The sequence below is a fragment of the Thermobia domestica genome, chromosome 11 (genome assembly GCF_964235325.1).
Source record: "Thermobia domestica chromosome 11, izTheDome1.hap1.1, whole genome shotgun sequence".
Classification (NCBI taxonomy): domain Eukaryota; kingdom Metazoa; phylum Arthropoda; class Insecta; order Zygentoma; family Lepismatidae; genus Thermobia; species Thermobia domestica.
The window spans coordinates 131,412,764-131,439,391 of NC_137464.1; the positions used below are offsets into that span (position 1 = coordinate 131,412,764).

At 35.8% G+C, this 26,628-nt stretch overlaps 1 protein-coding gene across 4 annotated transcripts in view; it reads right to left on the minus strand.

The window, feature by feature from the left end:
• The window catches only part of LOC145664449 (DNA topoisomerase 2-binding protein 1-A-like), a 1,008,895-nt gene that overhangs the window by 730,062 nt on the left and 252,205 nt on the right, over nucleotides 1-26,628 (minus strand). For all 4 annotated transcript variants that reach the window (XM_081731135.1, XM_081731136.1, XM_081731137.1 and 1 more), the window contains one exon: nucleotides 1,435-1,636. In XM_081731135.1, coding sequence (XP_081587261.1) covers nucleotides 1,435-1,636 — 202 coding nt within the window. The remainder of the gene's footprint in view (nucleotides 1-1,434; nucleotides 1,637-26,628) is intronic.

The following is a 26,628-nucleotide window of genomic DNA, read 5'->3' on the forward strand; positions in this document are numbered from 1 at the left end:
TCCTTCACTTGGTCATTAAGGAAGAGACATTGAATTAGAGAGATTTGTATTTATAATATTTTGTAATAAAATTTGGTGAAGGGGAAAAGACACCCGGTCTTTTAATTTATAAAAAATTCTTTTGTGCACAAATGTAATTAATTACATACTACTACTACTACTACTAATAATAATAATAATAATGCTTCTATTCAATACAACAAAATTCAATTTCTTTAGTGCACCACAAAAAGTCTACAATCTTCAATATAAAGTAACACAAATATGTTCAAAGAGGATCAGATTTTAAACATTCTCTTTAAACATTCTTACTGCATACATCCCAAATTCTTGAATGTTTTTAAAATTAGAATCAATATATATATATATATATATATATATATATATATAATCTAAACAATCAAACATACCAAACTAAAACTGGAAGTTTGCTCCAGCACGAGCCAATTGCAAATCTTCAAAATGACGATCTCCACACTGAACGCAAAATACAAACTGCAATATTTAAACTGCTTATCTTTCAGCTATGGCGTTCTGATGTAACTCCAAGATTTTTTTTCTTCTTTTCTTTTTATTGTATTACTACCATTTCTTTCTGGAACCCAATTTCAGTCCTCTTATCAGAAATTCTTGAGTAAAGAAAAAAAATCCTTTCCTACCTAAGCCAACAATACAAATTTCACGACAAGGAGAGAAGAAAGCCACTACTTGCCAAAGAGCAGGTGGTCCTTGTTTACCCGAATAATTTCCCTGAGCTTTTCGATTAAGTCCTCTTTACCGCCGCTAAATACTTTACTTATTTTTTTTTTAATTTTATATGAAAAAGCGGCACTTGAACTCACCAAAGGAAAATTTTGCGGACATTCGATTCCTGACAAGAAAATCAAATCGGATCACTAAAACGAATATTCATATTCCAGAGCTACGAATCAATGAAACTCTGTTGTACCTCCTGTGATTACAATACATTTCTAGTGTTTGATAATTGCGCGGAGTGTTACTGAGGAAACCCTACATAATTAACAGCTATGAGAAACAGAACGAAATTTGGTCTCTAAGTATTTCGTACGTCTATGGATAACCTTACGCGTATAGCTGTTTGACATACTTCAAATATAACTAAAGTATTCTGTGTATCATACAGTCATATTGTGTTATTCTTGGTTGATTTGGAATAAAGAAATTATATTTCCCTATACAGTGTAAAAGGTGTATTATAGCAGAAATAGCGAAAGTTGTAAAGATGAGTCAATATTTGAGTAGAAGTAACAATGAGACATCATAATTACACATTTCAAACGGTTAACATTTGCATACTTTCCCAACCATTACTCTAATTGACACGGCATATTTGTTGCATTTTGAAAGAAGGGAGGAAAAAAGTTGATTGGACAAGAAATTTACAGGGCTCTGAATGGACGTACTACTACTTACCATTACTTTCAATTAACTTCTTAATTTCCTCCTTTCTTTTCCGAGCCATTTGTGAAACGCAAATGACCAAACCTTTGAAAACAGGGCACTTGTATTTTAAAAACTGTGGATCAGTTGCATGCACATTTTCAATCAGAGCGGCATCCCAAACAGCAAAAACCCAATCAATGCTCATCACAGGGATTTTCTTCTCAGCAGCAACCTATAATGAGGAACCAACAAGACAATGGTTTAATTATAATGTAATAATAAAACAAGATAATAATTATAATCCGTAATACCTTAATCGCCACGAAAGTTAAAGAGCTACATTAGCAGGATTCCCATCACAGAATGTGTATAACTTGATCGTAATGTCTGTGCGCGACATGTTGGAGCAGGTTGAACAAAGAGCGTCGGACGATACGAGTATATGCGTGGAAATCAGTCTATGCAACCTATCGTGCCACCACCGATGGACCTCTGACACGTCGCGGTCCAAGCAAAACAATATTCTGGAACAACATGGCGTCTCACCTCATATATGGCAGCCTTGACACTGCAAACATAGCCCTTGATGCACACTCAACAGTTCACCAATTAAGTCACTTCTAGAGTAGCCATGGGATTGCAACAAGCTATGGGCGTTCTGTGAAACTGCCTGTCGGGTGGGTCGTTCAGTGTCAAGATCCATCGGTGGTGCGTATGGTAAGAGGTAGTGAATTTACAACACGGACTAACTTCTAGTGTCCTCTCAATACATGGGTAAGCATCTGCACAGAACGATGATTCAGATCACTCCAACCCATAGGATGGTGTAAGCCATCATGGCTTCTATGTAAGTACACAAACTCTACACATTCGATCGATGGAGGCAGGTCCAAGTTTCCATGTTTCTCTCCATCGATTACCTTCAATACTTACTTACCGTCGACAGGATATTCGATGTCGTCGGCGGAAACTAGGAAGAGGTCAATCAGCAATAACAGTCGTATATCTCTCAGACACACGGTCGAGTGCGTGTTCAAACTCACCATTTAGAATACACGCCTAATCAGCACATAAGCCCCTAATCCCTATTAAGCACATACGGTGCGTAGCCTCACTGTCAGCCGAGTCCTGAACGGCTACACCAAGGTTCATAGCGAATGAAGGATACCATACTCATGTACTCAATCATTTTCTAGATCAGCAACCAATCCGAACATCTGTTCGTGTGACATTCCAGATGGGTTATACGTGTTTTTTACGGTGAAAAAGTCTAAGTTTCTTATCCTGTTCCGGAGGTCCAAGGGACGCTATGCTTGTATTAAAACTCAACTTGGAAGCAGATTCGTGAATTAACACTAGGTGTTCTCATGTTTCCACCAGTGTACATACAATTTTCAAGACATTTAAGTTATTTGCTTAAAAAATTAATAAAGTATTTTTGACTTGGCACAACTAGATAGATTTAAAAATAGTTTCCTATTTTGCAGTTCATTGTATCACTAGCGTCAAGTATAAACACATCGAAGCGACAAACGATTTAAACCTTATGAAGGCAAGCTTAAATGTAGTTAGGATTAGGAATAAGATTTCTGGACTTTCGGTTATCTATAGCCATGTTAGCCCGTTACGTATGAGAGATGACGTCCCTCGGTGATCACACTATCCGAGGAAAGGGATGGGAGAAGGAATTGGGGGAAGGAAGGAAACGGAATGGGAACTGTATGTTAGGTACCATTCCGGCATTTGCCTGGTGTGAACAAGGAAAACCTCATTCACGATGGCTGGCCTGGAAAAGCTGTTGCACTTTTTCGATCGAGTGTCCCAACCAGGAATCGGAGTCGGGACCGCTCGCACCAATGACGAGAGCTTTAGAAACTAAGCTTAAAAGTAGTATATACATTTTTTTCATGCTAACATGTGAAACAGAACAAACGCATCGTAGGCAAATGTGCGTTCCTATCTCGCCTGCACAGTATGCAACCACTATTTACTTACTAGCAAAACAAATTGCATAACAATCCCCAATATAGTTTTATTAGGACTAGAGGTTTAAAAAACATCAAATTCTGATTTGCAGCATTATTATAGTATCATCACAAAATATTCAGGTTTTCTGTTTCTCGATTACGTGTCTGATACATTAAGCTAAACACAGAAATATGTAGTTATCCACAAAAGAATACAGATTCCAGGCTGTTTAAATTTCTTTAGTTGAGGTTCATCTTATTTGAGATTTCAAACCCATGGACAGCTATGCAACCCAACGCAAATGAAACAGTTCTCAGCTACCAAAGTGGATGACTGCACTGAAGTAGACTTTTGCTGTAGTGTTGATTATGCACGGATCATGTCCCCATGCTAAGATGAATTTTTATTGTTCTGAGTGTATTGCACATGAACATATAAAATGATATATCGTTGTGTGTGTAATGTATTATTTCATTACATATTGGGTGTGAAAAGAAATTAAAACACTAAGCACACATGAGTTGGAAAATGACTGAAAGAAACTGAGGCTATTAAATCTAGCACAACTCAAGGAAATACGTTTGTAAATCCTCCATTCATTGACCTATACTAATTTCCCTTCACTCTCGCCATTCGATCGATCGTCATGTTTCTTTCTCCACAGAAGATCTTCTCATACTACGTATGGATTGAAATTGAAACATGTTAAAAAGTTTGAACCTGCCGGAACTCGAAGCCGGATCTCTTGGGTGGAAGTTCAACCACTTAAATATCTCAAACTGTTCGCTACTTAACCACTTCACGACCATTTGGTATATTTGTCCCATTTACTGAAATTGTTCTGCATCATTTAAAATGTTTCAATTTTCGTGTGTTGGACGTTAAACATATAGAAACTACTTTAAATGAGCTTGATTGCTCTACAAATTTTTGTAATTAGCCTCTCTATAATTTCTCGTGTAATTTTTACGAGTTACTTATGAGTTTATATATTGGATTATAGGCATACACGAATATTATAACTGCTAACATCAGCCGAGGATTAAAATAAAACTTGCGATACGAAGTACTGGTTATGCTTATTTGTTTTAAAACTATCCATTTCTTGACCATAGAGACACATTTGTCCCAGACCATAAGTAGGTAACCGTTGAAATCATCGAACTGAAATGACAATCTTCTGTACCTACATGTCAGATTTAACTTACATAGTTCGAAAATTGATTTTCTCCTTGCTTACAATTTTTATGATCATGAAGGGGATAAAAATATCTCATTAAGTCCAGATTAGACACAAAGACCCATGTGAACAGATTTTCTCAGTTGACTTACTCATTTCCTTCAATTCAGAAACAGGTTACATACACCTTACCTAATGAATAAAATATAACAGGTTACACGGACCTCCCCTAATCGAGGCTGCTTCCTCTGTTTTAAGGTTCGTTCCGCAGCCTAACTTCTACTTCACAAGGAGAAAAGATGGCAAGACAATATTTTCGAACTCCTTAAATTATATCAAGATGTGCAGGAATATGAATTAGGTTCCGAGATATTTGAAGATAAAATATGAAACGTAAACGTATATTTTTTTCTAACTAGTAGTTTAATTTGTCAAAATTATATAAAGAATGTACATTTCCACCAGGGTTGAAAAAAAGTTTAAAAAAAAAGAACGATTATGTTTAAAACATGTTTTTTTGTTTTAAACAAAAAAACATGTTTAAAATGTTTATTTTGTTTAAAACAATAATCCAAATAGGCATATATATTACATTTTTACACTCTTAGGTATTGCTTGCCATCTATATTCAACCGCTAGATCAAATTTCGTGAACTTCCCTAATCTCGATCCGCCCAAATGTTCAATTCCGGAAAAAGAAATCGGGATTTTCCCGATCTCCGTTCACAGAATATGTAAACGGCGTGACAAACATCTTGGCATTTGAAGGCGGCACTCCAAGTTCCCTTTAAATGCTGCTAGCAAATGAGAGGCCAGCGGTATTGCCACGTTTATTTTGCACACATCAACGTCTATCCCCTGTCACCTGATCGCGCTGTAGTTTTCTGCTTACCCTTTACCACTTGGCAACATCACGCCAGAGCTTGCGTTTTATTCGTTTAGCTGAAATGCCAAGATGAAATATCACAGGCTTTAGTTTAATTTGTGTTACGTTCTACTGGTCGTCTGCATTCTTAATCTTGACGCAACTGCTGTGTCAGGGCTTTAATCCTCAATGGCTCAGTCTTAAACCTCAAATTAAGGCTGGAAGCTGGTTTTGGTACCAATTTATTCCTGAAAGATGCAGCTTTGCTGGTGTGTATTTTATGTATAGGGGAGGGTGGTAAATATCGCGTTTTTTTTTCGACAGTTTTTTTGGGGGGCCATTCCCCCTCTTGGGAGATAGATTCATAGAAATTGTTACGTGAAGCAATGAAGTAGGCCACTACATGGTAATAGGCTATCGTATATTTGCACTTCTTGCTTATATGGGGTAGCAGGGAGGGGGCAAAGTTAGCCATTTTATGGAGCTTAAGTTCTTCGACGTAAATTACATTTATTTTTACAACAAACATCAATAGCTCAGTCCTTAACTAAGCTAGAAAGATGATTTCGTACCAAAGTATTTTTGAGGGATGAAGCTTTCCGTCAGTTGCATTTTATGTATATAGGGGGTACGTATGTACGGTCGAGAGAGGGAGAAGTTTTTTTTTTTAATTTTTCATCATTTTTTTTCATCAGGTTTTGGTGGGTATTCCTCCCCCCTTTGTGGTACATCCATAAAAATTGGTATGTGAAGCAATAAAGTAGTCCCCTACATGATAGTAACCTGTATGTGTACTTGTTGTTTATAGGGGAAGAGGGGATCAAATTTGGTTAAATTACATTTATTTTCGGGACGGTTCCATGTAACACAAAATATATTTCACTGAAGTGGTCTAGAAGCATAATTCTTGTTCGTTTGCTGCATGATGTGTGCAGCAAAAATGATTTGCATATGGACGTGGTACTATACTGGGGAGGGGAGAGAATGTCTAATTCAATGAATGTTTTTCTGCGCATATTTTTTAAAAATATTTCCTACATAAAACGAATCCATTACGCAATGGCATCAATGGCTACCGTTTCTTATATTATTGTCACAAGTATGTGGCTTACACATTAGCATCATTTTGTCAGCGTAGGGTGACTGCAAGGGTTGCCAGGGCCCCGCAAAGTCAATATTTTCATATTTTTAATGATTTTTTTATGTCTGTTCTTTTTCTACGAATACGGCGGGAATTTCACGAATGTTACCTCGTTGGAATTTGTGGTTTATAAGGTTTCCAATGGTGTATAACTCATGACTCTGTGATAATTAGGGGGGTCACCAGAGCCCCGAACGTGAGAGTCTGCCATTTTGTTAAAATCCCTGGCGGGTGTCTAGAGTTAATTGTGTTTATGCCGTAGACACTAATCATTATTAGCTACCCATGTTGCAGATAGAGATATATCTTAAGAACTTTTTTAGTTAAAATGTCATTCGCTCCTTGTAAGCTAGTCACTACTCTTTTCTATGAGTTGTATTTGTCAGAGCATTTCTTCTAGCTTATGATGTGAGAACTGTTCATTATTATGGAAATGATAGTGATCAAAAAATACCGAAATTTTGAATTTGTGAATTTGATCTTAGAATAGCGTATAGTGTTTAACCTCCGTTATTCTTGGAACTTAAGAGATGTTCAAATACTTCACTTGAATTTCTGTTGGTTTAGTTATACGCACACTGATGTGCAGAATTTCGTTCAGTAATTGCAGTTATAATAAGAATATAACTGCTTGTAATTTACTCCATGCACAAATCCTGCGGAGGATGGGTTGTTTGTTAGAAAATTAAATTAGCTTCTTCAAGCTGATATTTTAGTTGTTTTAAACATGTCCAACCAGCATCGAAAAAAAAACACGTTTAAAACAATTTGTTTAAAACGTTTAAAACAAACTGAATAAAACAACAGCCCTCGTTTAAAACATGTTTTAAACACATCAATCCTGATTTCCACTGATTTTTTTTATTGCTCTAATAAAATACTTCACAGCTAGCTAATTACGGAGAACACTTCCTTTCGCTCATGCGACGATTCTAGCTAGTCGAAATTTGCGATTGAATTCCGGTCTGCTACTCGTACGCTTAAAACAACGACCACCATGTTTGTACGTCACAAGTCGGTACAGGGGAAAAAGTCTGCGACACTCACTAGGGAAACGGCTTAGCGAAAGATAAGATGCATGTTTTTCAAATCTATACGACGTTGCTAATAATACAAAGAATAAGAAAAGTAACAGAATTTAAAGTTTATTTAAAAGCAAGCTATTTATTTATTTATATTATTACCAATTATTTGAATATACTTAAATATCTTAGGACAAAGTTGAATTGTACCAATTTGCTATATTATTGGCATTGTTTGCAGCCTGAGATAAGAAACTATTTAAAAAAAATGAAATGAAATCTTTGAGTTTTACGTACCATGGTTATGCCGGTGAGGCTAAAGGAGACGCTGATGATGAGAGATGAATGAAATGGTGGAATGAAGAAAGTGGGAGGAAACGGGAGAACCCACGAGCACGGTGTTTGTCCACCACAAAGTCCACACGGCGCGAGCTGGGATCGAACCAGGGACCCCAAGCACCGGAGGTGAACGCTCTACCACTGAGCCACCCCGCGCAAGAAACTAATTAATATTCTCATGTTTCGGTCATCGACCGACCTTACTAAGCGAATTTTATTCATTCTTAAGAAAAAAATCAACAATATAAAAGCATAGTTATTTGATAGTAGAGTGCTAATTTCTTATAGCAAGTTCATCGTAGATTCGATAGTTATGCGTTCAGGGGGAAGCCCAAGGAAATTAACACATGAAAAAACATTTATCCAAGTAAAAATAATCTAAATTCTCTATTAAGTTCAACACAAGGACGCATAAACTTACGATGATATGTTCATGTGCCTTCTGATAACCTAACAGTGCTATTATCGAACTACTTTACACATTAGCAATATTATTTCATCATATCATCTTCGCGCTTATTGTCGTTTTCTTTAGAAATGGAACATACTCGTAAATTGTTTATATTAGTCCATGTGAACATTTACAAATTGGCTGAAGTGTTTTGAGCACCCGAGTTTACATTTAAACCAACAAATAAACAGGTATGGCCTCACAGTAATGATAACAAATTAGTTATAGTGGCTTATTACTGAATAAAATAAAATGAAATTTCTATTTTTATGTTCCACGAATATGTCCTGTAGGCAAAGGGAGACGGATGATTAATGAGAATGAATGGTTATAAAAGAAATGGTGGAATGGTCATGTGGGAGTAGTGTTGTAAAGGCCTGAAAAAAACGGAAATTTTGGGTAAAAAAAACAGATTTTTAGTTTTTTTCCCAAGCTTGGAAAAAAACGGAAAAATTGGGAAATATGGAAATTTTCGAATATTTTACTACGTTATGCTTTTAAAATGAAAACTATTTCATATTTACTAGTTTACAGTTAAGATCAGTGAGTAGTTATATTTCTTGTTTAGAATAGGGAAATTTTGTGGCAACAAATATATTTGCACCACTCTTTTAAAGTAAGCACCGTGATAGAATGGAGTTATGGCTACAAAAGATATTAAAATATAATCCTAGTTAGATTAATTAATATAGACGTATTTAAATTATCTTAAGTAATAATATAAAGCTACCGTTTTACGGCAGGGAAGTGTTAAAATAACAGGGCCAGAATCATTTTAGTTATAGCCAGTATGTTAAAATCAAATATATATTTTATGGAGATACGTATCTTCCTTGTGTTGTGTAAAATTTCCGGAAATTTTGAACCCATTACAAAAAATCTTTTGTTCGGAAATATTGTCAAAACCTGGAAAATATAATTTAAAAAGTATTTCTTCGCCTGATGCTAATCTTATTTGCTGTAACGTGTCTGCAGAATGTATACAATGTATTTCGCTAGCAGGAAAAATATTTAAAGCAACAGCTTTTAATTTTACTTTTTAGTTTTCTGATTTCTGATAAAAATCCCTCTTTATTATTTGTATATTTTTCGAACAACTCAAAAAGAGAGATGATCTTATTTACATATACACACATACGCCGCACAAGTGCGTAAATTTAAGCAGCGACAAATATATTAATAAATTTAACATGTTAAAGTTCTGTTCGCTATTATTCAAGACTAGCAGAATACCTGTTATTTGCACGGGGAGAACACGTTTCATTTTGGGTATAAGGGGCACCACAACTATCACCAATGAACTTAGGGACCCCCAAAACTATGAATTCGAAACTAGTATCAGTCATTTTCAATTACTTTTACATGTCACCCTCCCCCTTTACTAGTACTAATGGGGTTGAATTTGGATTTAAACAGCTTCGGAAGTGGTAATGTTCATCACAGAACCCCCAAAACCATGGATTCGACACTAATAACGGGTACCTCTCCCCGCCCCCAAGTTACGAGGATGAATTTTGATTTAAACGACATCGGAAGTGTTACTGTTCATTTCAGCAATCCTAAAAACTATGGATCCGACACTAATATCGGCTATTTTCGTTCATATTTACATATCTCCTCTCCCCCTAGTTACAGGGATGAATTTGGATTTAAAGTGCATCAGAAATGTCACTGCTCATATCAGTGACCCCGAAAACTATAGATTTGACACTAATATCGGCTACTTTCAGTTATTTTTATATATCTCTTCCTGCCAAAGTTGCGGGCCTGAATTTGGATTTAAATGGCATCGGAAGTGTTACAGTTCATCAACGCAACGCCAAAAACTATGGATTCGACAGTAATATCGTTCATTTTCGATCATTTGTATATATACCTCCCCTCTCCCAAACCCCCAGGTCACGTCGCTGAATTTGCATTTAAATGGCATCGGAAGTGTTACTGTTCATCAACGCAACGCCAAAAACTATGGATTCGACAGTAATATCGTTCATTTTCGATCATTTGTATATATACCTCCCCTCTCCCAAACCCCCAGGTCACGTCGCTGAATTTGCATTTAAATGGCATCGGAAGTGTTACTGTTCGTCAAAGCAACGCCAAAAACTATGGATTCGACAGTAATATCGTTCATTTTCGATCACTTGTATATATACCTCCGCTCTCCCCAACCCTCAGGTCACGGCGCTGAATTTGGATTTAAACGGCATTAGAAGTGTTACTGCTCATCTCAGCGACCCCGAAAACTATGGGTTCGATACTACTATCAGTCGTTTTCGATCATTTTTATATCACCTCTTCCCCCTCCCTAAAGTTTTGGAGCTGAATTTGGATTTAAACTGCATCGGAAATCTCACTGTTCAACTCAGGGGTTTTGAAAACTATGGATTCACACTAATATCGATCATTTTGCATCATTTTTATATAGTCTACCTCCCTCTCCCCCCAATTTGCGGGAATAAATTTGGATTTAAATGGCATCGAAAGTGTCACTGGTCACCTCAGCGTCTCCGAAAACTATGGATTCGATACTGATATCGGCTATTTTCCATCTTTTTTTATATACGCCCGCTCCCCCCAAGTTCCAGAGCTGAATTTGAATTTAAGCTTCAACGGAGATGTCACTGTTCATCTCAGTAACCCCGAAAACTATGGTTCGACACCAAGGTCGGTAATTTTCAATATATATCTGCACTTCCTTCCTCCAAAATGCACCTTAAAAGTGATATGCTAAAATCCATCCCAGGCCCTAAATTTATCTATGTTGAAAATTTTTATTGAGATCAGTCTGGTGGTTTAAGAATTTTTAAATTACAAATATATTCACTTTCATTTTTATATATATAGATAATTTGTCGCACTAGAAAACAGGTATTTGTTTACTTACAAAATTTTGTACATAAATTTTATAGTAAATTCTGTATTTGAATATTAAATTATAGTAATTGTATGTCTAAGTGCACGAGTAATAGCGAAATTTACCTACTGCTCTTTCTTTTAAGAAATAATTTGGTTAAAATTAACAAAATTTCACCAGATCAAAGAGCATATTAAGAACTCAATTTCATTCAAGAGCCCTATTTGTTGCAAAACAAACGCTTCATGATGGCATATGTGTCTGCAATTGTAAAAGTTCTGTAATTAATGCACATCCAGGTATAAACGACTAAAAGGCATATAAAGGAAATGAGTGCAAATTTTCAAGAATAATTACAACAATTTTATTTTCAAATACTTCTTTTTTTAAAATATTCGCTATATTGAAACTTTTCAACTTACATTTTTCACGCGTTCGAAAGAAAAAAGGTCCCAATACTAGTAAAACTAACCTAATACGAAGATTTTTGTTATTTTCCCAATTTTTCCATTTTTTCCAGAAAGAAACCGAAAAAAGTTTTTTTACCAGCAGGTTCAAAATTTCCGGAAATTTTACAACACTATGTGGGAGGAAACGTCTGAATCGCGAGAAAACCCACGGGGATGATATTGTCCATCACAAATTCATATTGCTTGAATTCGAACCAGGTACCACTCACACTAGAGGTGAGCACTCCACTATTGATCCACTGTGTCCTTTGATAATGAATGTTTGTGATATGTCATGACGAGTAATGAACACAATATTCTGTTCCAGTGAGTGAAACAATTTAAAAGAAATCAATCTACTGGACGAAACTTAAAGGCTGAACTCTTAAAACATTTGCTTTTATGGTTTTAACTTGTGGACCTCAGAGCACAAAACACAATACTTTCACGATATAATCTTTTGCAAATGTACTACCATATACCAAACAATAATCATCTCAGAGCTGAGGGCAGGCTTGTAGCCACCCCAAAGATGTAGGGGGGCCTGTAGAAGTTAGGGGGCTAATCCAACCATATCATAGTTCAGCACCATATTATAGTTTATTTGCAAGCCTACCTTGAAAAGTTTAGGGAGCAATAAAAATTTTGTGGGGCAGCCTCCCAGGTATACTGGCTATCTGATGGGGAGAAGAATATAAATAAACTTACGTTTGTATACTTAGAACACTATTTCGTGTGAGATTATTGAAATGAAAAAGCTGAAGTTTTAAAGTAACAATATAAGTAACACACAATGAATTTCTGTCAATATTCCTCTTGTTCATGCTCGAAAAATCCTGGATGCCAGGTAGTCAAGGCGACGAGTCTGCCTCATAAATAAGCTAAATCAAAAATAAAATTATGAAGGTCCATTTATGAAATTGTATTATTATGGTGCCTAGGTTTGAGAACCGAAGCCCAGGTCACAAGAAAAATTCTCGAGCACTTATCTTGTTTATGATGGTCTTTCGGCTGCCTAACCATCTCTGCCTCTGTTCGCTACAGCTTCCTTCAGTTTCCAACCACCGCGGTGACCACAAAAGCATTTCTCTTGTAGAAATATAAGAAAGTAAAGCGCTATATAATACAATTCTTGTAGCATTAAGATAAGAATAGTTGTAGCAATGGTGTGGGATGACCGATTGCTAAAATGCTGAGTAAATAGTAGAAAAATGAAAGGATGTAATAGGATATGAATATTTTTGAAGGGATTAAGAGCTTTTTGGTGCAGAAAGTGCTTATTTGTAGCCGTAGTATAATAGCATGGAGATTCACGACAAATCTTCAAAATAAAGGAAAACTATATGATGGCCTAGATATTCTCAATCTGCGCATGAACTGATATAGTACTTAAGCTCTAATGTTTTTGTGGTAATACAATAGTAAAGAAATCTTCCGTAAGTGTATAAGTATTTAAAATATTTGTAATGGTCATTACAAATGACCATTAATGTATTTCAAGCTAGGAAAATAAGTCCATTAACACGTTACGTTTATCCGTGTATACAGTAAGTGTATTACTTATTTTGCCGTTTTTCCTTTCACTATTCTACTAAATTTATTTGTAGTTTGCAGTGAGTAACTGCAATATTAAAAAATTTCCTGAAGCTTCCAATGCCGCTCACAGAGCGCTACGGACCTGTGACGTCACGCCAAAATCCTTGTCTGTGTTACCGTGACGTAAGCAGCTCATTTTTCCATTGTTTGAAGCGTTATATCTTCATAACGAAGAAATATTTTTCCGAAATTTTAGGTATGTGGTATATTGAAGACTAGTTCTACACGATAGTGTATTTAAATTACAACCTTTGGTCAAAAAGGAAACGCCCATTTTCAGTAACGCACGAAAGTGAGAAGCAAAAGACCTGGTTTGAATACCGCTGTTTCAATTTTCATTATTAAATTTTACTGTTTAGGTTACTGCTTCCCAATTGGTGCGAACTACATTCTTTCCTACACGAACTTATAGAAAAAAAAATGTGGTGGAAGAAATTCGTAATTCATCTTTCATTTCCCCAAGTTTCTTTTGCACCGAATAAGGACGGCAGTAAAAAAATTGGTGGTCACTGTAGGACAATTTCTATAACCCAATACGAAACTATCATAGGTAATATTAGGAAAGAAAAGATCATTTCAGTCCTAGTTGGGAAATAAGCTTTTTATCAACGTTTATTAGATAATAATTTCAAAACAATATACTGCCTTTGTTACTCTAACTAGTTTATTGGCTTTCAAAAAACTTCTCATGGACTGGGTCTCATCCTTTGTATTAGCTGAACTCTCTAACAGTATCTTTACAGACTTAATAGAAGATCAATTAGACATATTCATAGTCCTAATACAGAATCCTATTAATGAACCTTAGAGAAAGTTCTGCAAAGATATAGAGAAAGAGAAATCATAGTTTCACCGAAGAAAAATAAATTATGCAGGAAAAAGTAAAATTTATGAGATATAAATTTTACGATGGAAATATGCATATTGACGAGAATAGTGTGAGAGCTTTAAGAATCTACCTAAGCCTAAAAATAGAAGAGAGTTCCATAAATTAATCAGACTTTAGGATATTATCTACGATATTTGCCTAATCATTAAAAATTGTTAAGAACGTTGCAGAAATTAAGACTAGTAAAACTCTATTTGTCTTACAGGAAGAGGTAACAAAGTATTACAGAGAACAAAGGAAGAAATACTAGGCACAAGTCACGAAAAGGTCCATAATTTTTGTGTGTTTAACAGTACTGATGAAGTTGAGCACGATCTAGTATTCTGCGCTTGCAACAAAAGTAGAATGGTCCGAGTAGAGTGCGTACGTACGAGTAGAAGTAACTTACCGTGAAATGGATACCGTAATAAAAAATCTCGCTAAATGTGAAGTGAGATCTGTCTACGATTTCTGAACGTCGAAGCACAAAATGCAGATGTCATTTCGTTCTATTTAAGGAACTGTGTTAGACTTACGGACCGACAGTAATAAGTGAACACTCGGGCATATGTTTTCTTTGCATTTATTGTTTAAGCAATTTTTAAAACGATAGAAAGGCAAAATAACGAATTGGGTGAACTGGTAGGTTATAAGGTATTATTATATAACCTAAGTATTCTAAGCATATAACCATTAGCCCTTATAATCCTAGTCGAAGAATTAATGCCTAGTTAAACAGATTTTAAGATGTGAATAAATATCAAACGCAATGATCTAAAATGCTTGATATGGTTTAATTTAGTCTTAATACCAGCATTATCAATGAAATTGGCGTTACACCAGCTGAAATCTACTTAGGGAGAAAATTGTTTACACCTCTTGTCTGTAAATGGAGATTAAATTTAGGTATTTCGGACGATATTAAAAATAAACAAATAGCAGAAATTATTTCGAGTAATACAGAGAAGACCTGAAAAAGAACAGGTATATAAAAGAAAAATAATTCCATCTACTTTCCAATTAGGAGACAAAGTGCCTGTAAAAATATGACGAAAGCTTCTTTGTATAAAAAATGCAATCCGAAGGTAGAACTAATTTTCTCGGGACTGTATGAAATCACTGATTTTCCTACTCGTAATACAGCATGAAAGAGATCAGTAGATAATTATGACATTAAATTTAAACATCATGTAATGTATTTAAAGAATCATTATGAAAAAAAAAATGTATAACACAGATGATGAACTTCGTGAAAATAAAAAAGGTCAGAAAACTAAAACTAGCTTATTGTGACTAACTGACAGAAAAATTGCCAAAAGTGAATATTTTTAATTTTTAGGGCGTCTAAAGGGGAGATGAAGAAATTCCCCATGTTATTTGAATGGGTGTTTTTTGTACCTATAATCTCATATTTTAGGTACTTGGATTTGAAAAAAAAAAAAGAACTTGAAATTCTGTATGCTTATACGTTTTCGTTGTACTTAACTAAGTAAATAGCTAAAAATAAAAATTTCCAATTGTAGAGTGGTTTTATGGGGAACTGAAAAATCTTTCCCATGTTATTTATAAGGGACACCTACACCCCAAAATGTTTAGGCACTTCCGGCAGGATTAAAATGATGAAATTTCGCATGATTGTAGCCTTCCAGGACTAACCTGAAGGAAAGTTGCCAAAAGTGAATATTTTTAGTTTTTAAGTGATCTAAAGAGGGGTGAAGAAATTCCCATGTTATTTAAATGGGCGTTTCCTTGGGATACAAAATCTTATCTTTTAGATAGTTGAAATAGAAAAAAAAACTTGAAATTTGAAAATGCTGACTTAAGAGGTGCGAGGCCGTAGGCCGACTAAACGTGAGGGTCAGGGGGCGAAGCCCCAGCTGTGCTAAATTCAGGTAATTAAAGAGCAAATGCACAAAATTCACTCTTGATGCAAAGGCTGATACCTAAGAGATGCGAGGCCGTAGGCCGCGCAAACGCGGGGATCTGGGGTCTTAACTACATGAACTGACATAAATTAAAGGGGTACATCCGGTTGACGTGGAAAGTTGAAATTTGGTATGATTGTAGCTTTCCGGGACTAGCTGAAAGGAGAATTGCCAGAAGTGGATACTTTTAGTTTTTAGGGTGTCTAATGGGGAGATGAATAAATTCCTCATGTTATTTAAATAGACTTTTTTTTTTACCTATAATCTCATATTTTAGGTACTTGGAATTGGAATAGAGACTTGAAATTCGGCATGCTTGTACGTTTCCGTTAGCGTTACCTAAGTAAATCAGTAAAAGTAAAAATATCCAACTTTAGAGTGGTTTTATGGAGAACTGAAAAATCTTTCCAGTGTTATTTATATGAGACGTGTTCTACACTCCAAAATGTTTAGGCACTTCCGGTAAGATTAGAATGATGAAATTTGGCATGATAGTAGCCTTTCAGGACTAACCGACAGGAAAATTGTCAAAAGTGATTTTTTTTTTTAATTTTTAGGGGGTTTAAAGAAGAATGAAGAAATTCCCATATTATTTAAATGGACGTTTTCTTGCGATACAAAATGTTATCTTTTAGATAGTTGAAACAGGAAAAGAAACTTGAAATTCGATAGAATAGGGGATTTAAGAGGTGCGAGGGTGTGGGGAGCTAAACCCCAAGCTGGGCAAATTCAGGAAATATAAAGAACAAGAGCACGAAATTCACTGTTGATGCAAAGGCTGATACATAAGACATGCGAGGCCGTATGCTGAGCAAACGCAGGGGTCTGGGGGCGGATCCCAAAGCTAGCCAAAGGGTAGTTTACGATAAAAGTGTTAAGTTCCTGATGTGTATTATATTAATATAATTAATTAAACTATGTGAGTATAATTTAATCTATACAAGGCTTTTTGGCTCTACCCAAATATCTCTGTCTACAATCCTTGCGAGGTATTTGGCTTTTCAGGACACAAACTATAGAAAAGTGCCGTAAAACGGGGTTACTTTGCAAAATAATATATGAAAAGAGTTGCACAGTTCTCTGTCAGTAAATCCATGAACTGTAAAGAGAAAATTTCAACTGTCACCGTAAGATAGAACATCTAACTGTATTTTGGCTATAATATTGGCAGTTAACTTCAATTCTGATTACCGGCAGGGTTTATTGTTGTAGAGATATGGAAAGTAGTCACTGTAAAGGCCGACAAAATTTGGAAGATATTACATACAATAATTTCCGTCAAAGTTAAGTCAGTTTCGTAAAATACTACTGTGTATAATGGGACTTTGAAAGAATAGTTGAAATTGAAGTGTGAAACGTTTTAAAGTTAAAAAAACGATAAAACTGGGAGAAGGCGGTATCAGTCTCTAATCGGGGTTACTTTGGACCGGTCCAAAGTAACCCCTTAGATAAGAAATTACTACCGCTGGTACCTCCTGCCTTCTAATTTTAGGTAAATTTCCTATTTAGGTCGATGACGGAATGGATTTCTTGTTGGAAAATAAATTACGAACAGTGCCGGATCCAGAAAATTAGTTTAATAAATCAATGAACTTTTGGGGGCTTGAAGCTTATAAGCGTAGGAATGACTCACATTATATATATTTGGTCTAGGAATTAATTCGTGCGGTTTTTAATAAAAATTGAAGCTTTATTTCAAAAACAAAGTAAATGAATACGTTAACAAAAATATTGTCCATCGCTAGCCACTACTTTCTCCGATCTTACAGGCAATTTACGGATTCCGTGTCGAAAGAATTCCTCATCTTTTGACGCAATCTAATCAAAGATCCATTTTTCGATATTTTCTGAAGAAGTGAACCGCTGTCCAATCAAATCGTTATTCATGCAATCGATCAAGTAGTAGTCAGACGGAGCAGTGTCTGGTGAATATCGCGGGTGGAGTAACACTTTCCATCCGACATTTTCCAAATAGGTTTTGACCGGTTTTGCGACATGTGGTCGAGCGTTATCATCTTGATAAATAAGTTTATTATGCCTGTTATTCCATTCTGGTCGTTTTCAGGCCAGAGCTTGCTTCAAACGCATTAATTGTTGTCGATAGCGGTGTCCATTAATAGTTTCACCAAGTTTCAGAAGTTCATAGTACACCACACGTTTCAAATCCCACCATATATACAGCATAACCTTTGCACAATGAATATCTCGTTTCGGTTGTGAAGGACCTGGTTCACCTTGCTTCACCCAGGCCTTTTTTCGTTTAGGATTCTCGTAATGAATCCACTTCTCATCACCAGTTACAATTCGATGCAAAAATTCCTTCCTTTTCTGTCTTTGAAGCAGCAATTCGCAAACGGTTTTTCTTCTTTCAACGTCTTTCTTTTCAATTCATGTGAAACCCAATAAGACATCTTTTGAATCATTCCTATGGCTTTGAGACGTTTGGAAACTGTTGTTTGCTCAACTCCAAATGCTTCTGCAAGTTCGTCCTGCGTTTGACACGAATCCTGATCAAGCAATGCTCTCAATTCTTCATCTTCAAATTCTTTTGGCTGTCCAAATTGCTTTTGGTCTTCCAAGCTGAAATCACCACCTTTAAACCGTGCAAACCACTTCTGACACGTTCGCTCAGCTAGAGCATGGTCACCAAACACTTCCACTAAAATATGATGACTTGCGGTAGCACTTTTCTTCATGTTAAAGCAATGAAGAATAACTCCCCGCAAAAACACTTTATCAGGCACAAAATGCGCCATTTTCAGTTGAAGAAAAAATGTTGTTGTTTCCGCTTCAAGCAACTGACATATACTAAACAAGATGCTCAATGACAGTAGTTTTCAACACATGTTTGGATCAACGAAACTATGGGACAATAAGCTAGTTACGCCATCTTTTGTAAAACCGCACGAATTAATTCCTAGACCAAATATATATATATATAATCATGCAATTTGGGTGCGCTTCAGCCTGGAAGTCCCAAACCCCTTAAATATTCCACTGATTAAATTTGGGACGATATTCTCGGACATAAAGAGCAACCAAGGCAAATCAGTTCATGGGGATTTTTTGTTCCTGAGTTGGCATTTTTGTAGGGCAAAGGCTAAACTACCAGAATTTGGTTCCTGTGCCGGTACCAGAAAATACATAATTTTCTTTACAAATATTAATTATTCATACTAAGTACTGGCACCAGTACCATAGTTCTAATATCAATATTTGTATGCTGTATGCAGTTTTGTGTAGGATGTAAAATGTATAAATACTGAAGGGAAAACATTGAACAGAAGCATTATGTTCGTACGTTAACATACTTTTTTGTACGATGTGCAAAATATCCCCATCTATGGGCTTACTTTGCACCAAAGTTTATATTTGAATAACTACATCATACTAAATGTTTACTAATGCACTTGCACAAATGTCTTTCTTATATATCTAGCTATTATATGTTTAAAATACAGCGTTCTAAATCATTACGTTTGTAAGTTACATGCGATTTCCTTTAAAATTCCTTAATTCTGGCCTTACGGTAAATGTAAAGTGAATGTAAAATTATTTCATTAATATTATCAAGAAAACTGTGTGCAATATGTTTACTTGCTATAGTTACAATTCAAACACACAATCGTGTGATCCGTTGCGTTCGTTTATTTTCCCTTTATATAGCCGCAAGCTATCACAATCAGCCAATGAAAATAAATCATAAGTGGCACGGCTGAGGGGGAGGAATGTTTACTCTCTAATGTCTGCCCCTCTAGGCAGGTGCTTTATCACGAACAGGGCGCAATTTTCCCTCTTCTGGAGGTAGGGTGAATATTTCTCAGGCGCAGTTTTGACACATTGTGTGTGTGTTTTTTTTTTTTTTTTTTTTTTGTTGTTGTTGTTTTTGTTTGTTTGTTTTCCACAAATGTTCCGTAAAATATGTGAAGTCTGTGTGTGTGGTGAAAATTAGGGATGTTCAGCACCTCAGGGAACAAGTTGTGAACACATGTTCCAACATTACAGTCAGTGTTGCCACACTTGGTACAATTGTACCAAATTCAGCCCTTTTTGTCGTTCATCGGCCCGTTGGTACCACGCTGGCAATTTCAGCCCCTTTTGTGAAAAATTTGGTACAATTCTACCCAATTCAGCACCATTTAGCAAATACTTGTCACATTTTCAAAAGTGTCAGTAAGACTTTACTTACATCTCACGTTACTCGTACTGTGTTGAACTCTTAAAAATGCTGTTGAACATTCATTTCGTGATGTTGCATAGCACAACACTACGAACTTTGTGTGGAAAATTCGTAATTCGAACTATACCTGGAAACTAATGACACTAGATGGGCGCATCCACGCCGCGCATGAAGAAGACAAGAAAGAAGCAGTATGATGGAATTTTTTGGTTGAAATCTTAAAAAAGAAGAAGAAGAAGAAGAAGCATACACACGTTGAATTAAGTGCTGAATATTCTGAAACCCAGAGTCTGCTCAAGTAAATCTATAATTTATGTCATTGCAAAGATTCTACACAAAAACAATAATAACTCAAAAATACATTAGTGTAGTTGCCGGCTTAACGGGCAAAGGTATTTACCAAGAAAAGTTTTATATATTTCCAAGATTGTTCGTGAGAGCCATGTATTGCTCTGGTATAAAATAATGAATTCAGCCCTTTTTGTTTCAATTTGGTACTATTTTTCAGCCCACTCCAGAGCTAGGACTGTGGCAACACTGATTACAGTAGACTTTGTGAAGGTTTTGCGTGACTAGAAACTCAAGAGTGTATCTGACAATCGATCGTAATTGGAAACACACTGACCACATGTTGTAACAGTGCGTGCTCCTTGTTTTATGATTAACCTCTAGGCTAGCAATCTAAGAGGACCAGTATTCTCCATCGACAAAATGTTTCATGTTTGATATTGGCATAAAATATGTATTTCTCAAACTCAGAGGGAAGGTCATTGCCCTCTTCCTCCTCAAATGATCCCCTTGCTTTCGGTAAATTTAGTTATTAAATATTGATAATAGAGGTTAAGCCCGGGCCCTAATTAGGTAAGAAGTTACGTAGATCTGCGATCACAACGCTAAATTATATGTATATGTAAAATTAGTAATTAATATGCCAATTATCGCGAACTCAAATGCGAAGTCTAAGTTGGAATAATGCAAATTTATACATAATGAAGCCCCCAGTCACTGTGAACTGTCATAATGTTAAATTAAATCCAAATTTTAAACCGAAATTGGAGGCATTTACTTCCCCTGATTAAAACTTGATTCTGATAGGAAATATTGGATAAATTTTGCATTTTCTGAAAAGTGTACGTAATTCCGTTAAATGTACATAATCTTAATTGTGTATACTGCTTCATAAAATCAGTCAAATAGCATTAGTAAATCCTAGTTGTTTAATCTGAGAATTTAGTTGAAAGGTTAAAGAGGACATTAAAGTCTTTAAAAAAAAGTGCAGTAAGATTAAACTTCAAGACATTGAGCTATCGTTAAATAATCAAGTAGAATTATACTTAGAGAATTTTAATTCAGGAGAATTTAATAAAAGGAACAGAAAATAACTAAGAACTAAAATTTGTTGTTAAAAGAACTAAAATTTGCTGTTAAATCAACTGGCACTTCTAACGGAACTAAATTCAAATAAAATATTAACGTGTGCTACAAATTTCAAACTGAAATAACTGAATATATTAGGAAGTTTTATGCTTTGGGGCAGCGCATAGTTCATCAGAAATTTGTAACACCGTGTATCAAGACAATTTAAGGATGCATTTAATTAATCTTTTAGGATAAGAAATAACAGAAATCAAAAAATGAAAATGAAATTAAATCTTTCAGTTTTACGTCCCACGGTTATGCCGGTTAGGCTAAAGGAGACGGTGATGATTATGAGAAATGAATGAAATGGTGAAATGAAGAAAGTGAGAGGAAACGGGAGAACCCCGAGAAAACCCACGAGCACGGTGTGTCCACCACAAAGTCCACACGGCTAACAGAAATCAAGTTTACACAACTAATAACATATCGTGAAGCAGTGCATGTTTAGTCTGGTGGTTCGGATTTGGTCGTGCCACATGGTCTTGATAGGAGGCACTAATCCTGAGTAAGCATGTGATTGCCTGACTGATTAACACCCAGGCCGAACCGTTTAAGCTACGAACTTGAAATATTTACAGAGCATAAGATTTGTGACGTGCAGTGGCGTAGAGTGCTATGAGACACTGAGACACTGTCTACCCTTTCAAATTAAAAGAACATAGTTTTAGAATTTCTTAATTAATAAGAATCAATATACATTTCATGTTGTAGAAAAATATAGAAATAATAGGGTCCGTGATAGGTTGGTTAATAGCAATAGTGGTAGAATCTAATTTGTAAATAATTTTAATTTTCAAAACTGGGAAATCAAAGTTCTGTCTCCGTCAAACAAGCCACAGAGAGACATCAAGAAGTCTGTCTCAACGCAAATGAACAAGTCAGTGGAGCTCCTACTTGAAAGTTGCGCGCGCATGTGGCTGTGTGGGGTTCTCGCTCGCTGAAAGAACCTGGCAATGAGACATGTTTTAGCTGCAGTGATACCACACTCAGCGCAATTGTACTATTGGAAATCCAACACACTTTTTCCTCTTCTTTTTAGATATTCAATCATATTTCAGAGAAAATTTCAAGAAATAGAAGGAAAAAAAAAAAAAAAACAAAAACAAATTAATAACTACCGGAACAATTGCTGAAAGTTTTATGAATACCAGTAATTCATATAAATCTTCCACGATTTAGCTTCGGCTTCTTTTTAATCGCCGAACTTCTTTTTAATATCAGAGTGTATCAACACTGCGAAAGGCAAAAGCGAGCGCAAGATGTTTTATAGTATGCTATTCTGTTGTTGCTTTTAAAATCGTTAGCTAACTTTGTGTGAATTTGGAAACGTGTGTAAATTATGTATTATGTGAAAACTAAATGATTAGATATAGATTTATTGCACCAGTTGTTATTAAATAGCATGCTAAGTTGTCGTATGAAAATTAGTATCAAGTTTAAAACATAGTCAATTTCTAAGCTTACTTTTTGAATCAGAGATCACACTTTACAAAGCCTAAGCAAATAAGAAGATATTACATAGGAAGTAAATTATTAATTCAATTTAACGTATCCAGTGTATATACTGGAGTCTTCAGAATGAATAAATATCGGTATGCCTGTTTGATTTAATCGTTGAGGGCTTAGTTGATCAAAATTAAGTCTCCATATGTTATATACAGTAGTGCAACCTCGCAAAAATCAGTTTATAACGAAATTTGGTTAGGTGTTTCATATTCCTTTCCATCACCGAAGCTGTATGAAACATGGCCCTACAACTTAATGTTGGTTCCGAACTCGAGAAGAAATAATAATATCTACCAGGCACGCACCCAATTTTTTGTTCGGAGGGCGGAGTTGCCCCCAATTTTTTTTACAAAAAATAAAATGTATACCTATATGCTAACTCCACATTTGTGTAGAAAGTGTTCTACAGGTCCGACACTGACCAAAAGGTCTGCCCGAGCAGACAATTCCTAACTCCATTCATGGCGGAGGGGTGCAGGGTTTGGGGGATCTAAGCAGCGCCCCCTAACTTAGAGTTTTCGGGGGGGGGGGCAAGCATTAATACGCGTATTTGGGTCCCCTAGAAAACTTGTTTTTCTAATTCTTGGGCTCCTTCTTTCCAACTTTCTCTTACTCTTTATGATCCCACTGGAGCCTGTGGGCCCTCAATACGACAAGGTCTGCGGGGCCGTTAAGTTACACCTCTGGGCTCGTTCTATACATGACAAATTAATTAAGGGGACAATATTGACAGATCTCAAAGCCATACGAATAAATATTATCTCTAGGGCCCCTAATAGCACACATTTTTTTACTAAAATGGGCCCACGACTCTTTTGTTTTATTTCCTTTTGTGTGATGTTTTGTTTATGTAGTGTAGCGACCCTATTTGATGCTTCATTTATAATTTCATGTTCGTATCGTATATAGAGTAAGAAAATTTTGTCTTAAAATGGGTCTCTCTCGAACGGCGGGGAACTTCTCTGGGACAATTGCTCCCTGCCCCCCACAAGTTACGGCCTTGGATCCAAGTCACTACGTCTAGGTAGTATTGAACGGATATTATTCTGCACTCGACAAGACAAGTAACTGTAAAATTCTTTCATCTATATTTTCAGAAAAAAATATGGAACTACATTGTTTTTATAAGAGAAATAGTACAGATGATATGTAAGATCAAATTTTCATTCTACATCAATAATTTCTCTACTAAACAAGCATAGTTTTATTTAAACAAAATTATAAAAGTATATTGACTTAAGAAGTTTTGGGGATGTCGGAACCCTGTTGACTCCCCCCCCCCCCCTTCGTGGGTGCGCCTGTGCTGTCTCCCCTTTGCGAAAGTTAACGCTACGCTACTGGTGACGTGGAAGGATTTTTGGAAATTCGACGAGAAAAGAGGGGGAGGTAGTGGCAGAAATCATTATGGGCCTATTTAAATGTCTAGGTCTTTAAATCTCTGGAAGTTAGAGACACGAAATTTGGTATATGAGCTTCTCATTTACAATAATCAGAAACGTGTTTTAGCGTTTTTCGATATTTTACTTATAGAGCGTCTCACTCTTAGATTGCAGTACAGAGTAAATGGAGCGCGCTGCTGCCATATTTCTTCCGCCGCGCCGTATGTTTTCTTCCGAAGAAAGAACAAGACAGAAAGAGTGACTGTGTCTGTAAATAAAGCCTTCCTTTTTTATTTTTTATTTTATTTACTTATTTATTATTATTATTATTATTATTATTTTGTCATTCCATTAGCGCAAATTCACTTGAAACGACAAACTGGAGCGTACGAAACAAGTCTAATAATTGTGTGTTAAAGATTTCCTTTTAAGATGGTTCATAAATCGTTTTAATAAAATTTTGATGGAAGCAATACGAAATCGAGAGAACATATGAAACAAATAGAAAACGTATGATTGAAATAAATGACAGGCTAAACAGTTTCACATAGAAATTTCCTGTACCACTTGTGCGGCAAACTAAAGAATACCAATGGGTAAGATACTGCTACTGAAGTTAGATAAGAGTGAAAACTGGAGTAGGGTGATAGTGATAGGTGACGAGAAAATATGACCTACGAGAACGCTCATTCGTCTGCGTACGTAAAATTTTCGCAAATCCAATTCCGTTTGTCAAACAAAAGTTACGTTGTAAAGTACATTGTGAAGGCAGCTAGCTGCTCCCGCTTCCGATGGTTTAGATCCGATTTTCCCCGCGAAACAACCCAGGAGCTCTAAACAAAACATTGCATTATAATAGAAATTATAAATGCATTTGTGAATAATAACGAAAGATTTGTAAATTTAAAATAAAAGAAGAAGAAAAGAACGCGTGCTTAATACCTTTTAATTACTATCACTGCTTCCACTTAAAGGTGAATTTCCTTCCATGTATTCAGTCTGTAGCTGAAAACCCGAAGAGCATGGCTGAGATTAAGACGAAGTTGATGATGATGTTCTTTATCGTCCTTCAATTCATCGGCCTTCCATAATTCTTGTTCGTTTTTTTTTTTTTTTTTTTTTTTTTCATTAAATGAGTTACCGACGGAACCCGTCGAACGACGCAATTGATTTTTGATAAATTAGGCAAGGTTTCGTCTTCGTTTACATTTCTTAAAACAACATTCAGCAACATTTGCGAAAAGTAACGAGTGAACAATGGCGCATTCCACTCCGAACAATGCCATCATAGATCGCCGATCTTGCATTTTTCTGTAGTCCTTTTCTTTTTTGCCTGACTTTCGCAGGAATCAATTTTCCCTCTTTTTCTTCCTTTCGTAACGCGTAAATAGTTCTTTCTGAACATCTTGTAGCTCTTGAGGCTTCTTTAACTGCAGAACTAACATTCATACTTTGTGCAAAATGTTTAAACACGTTCAGCACTATTTGACGCTCTCTCCCACGCAGCCTACCAATTGAATGTCTTTTCCGCACTTTACTCTCCATGACAAACAATATAGTAAATACTGTATAATATTATTGACACGACACACCAAATATTTTAAATATTTCAACAATCTCCAAATGTAATGGTGAATAGGAACTGAACCGTCCTGATTTCTATACTCACTTCTGACACCTCAGACACACAATATCAGTCTGGAAACTGAAGAATGAAAATAAACTATTAAATCTGTTCTAACCAAACACACAAGTTGTGACTTCAAATCACATGGAGTGACAGGCAACGAAATACAGATCGCTGGGCGAGAAAACAAAACCAAATGGTATTATCAAACTCTCCGAAAATACATTTTGTTTCTTTCATGCTTTCAAAAGAAACACAGGGGAAAAGAACAAAGAGCCTTTTCATTCTGCTTTATGAGCTCATGAAGTTATTTGTTATGAACGCTTTTTTCGTCTTTATTTGCGTATCCAAACTAAATAAGAAAAGTGATATTACAAACGAAACAAACTTTTATTGTCAAAATTGTCAGCATTCGAAAGGACATTAGGGACCATGTGAGAATTATAAATGAA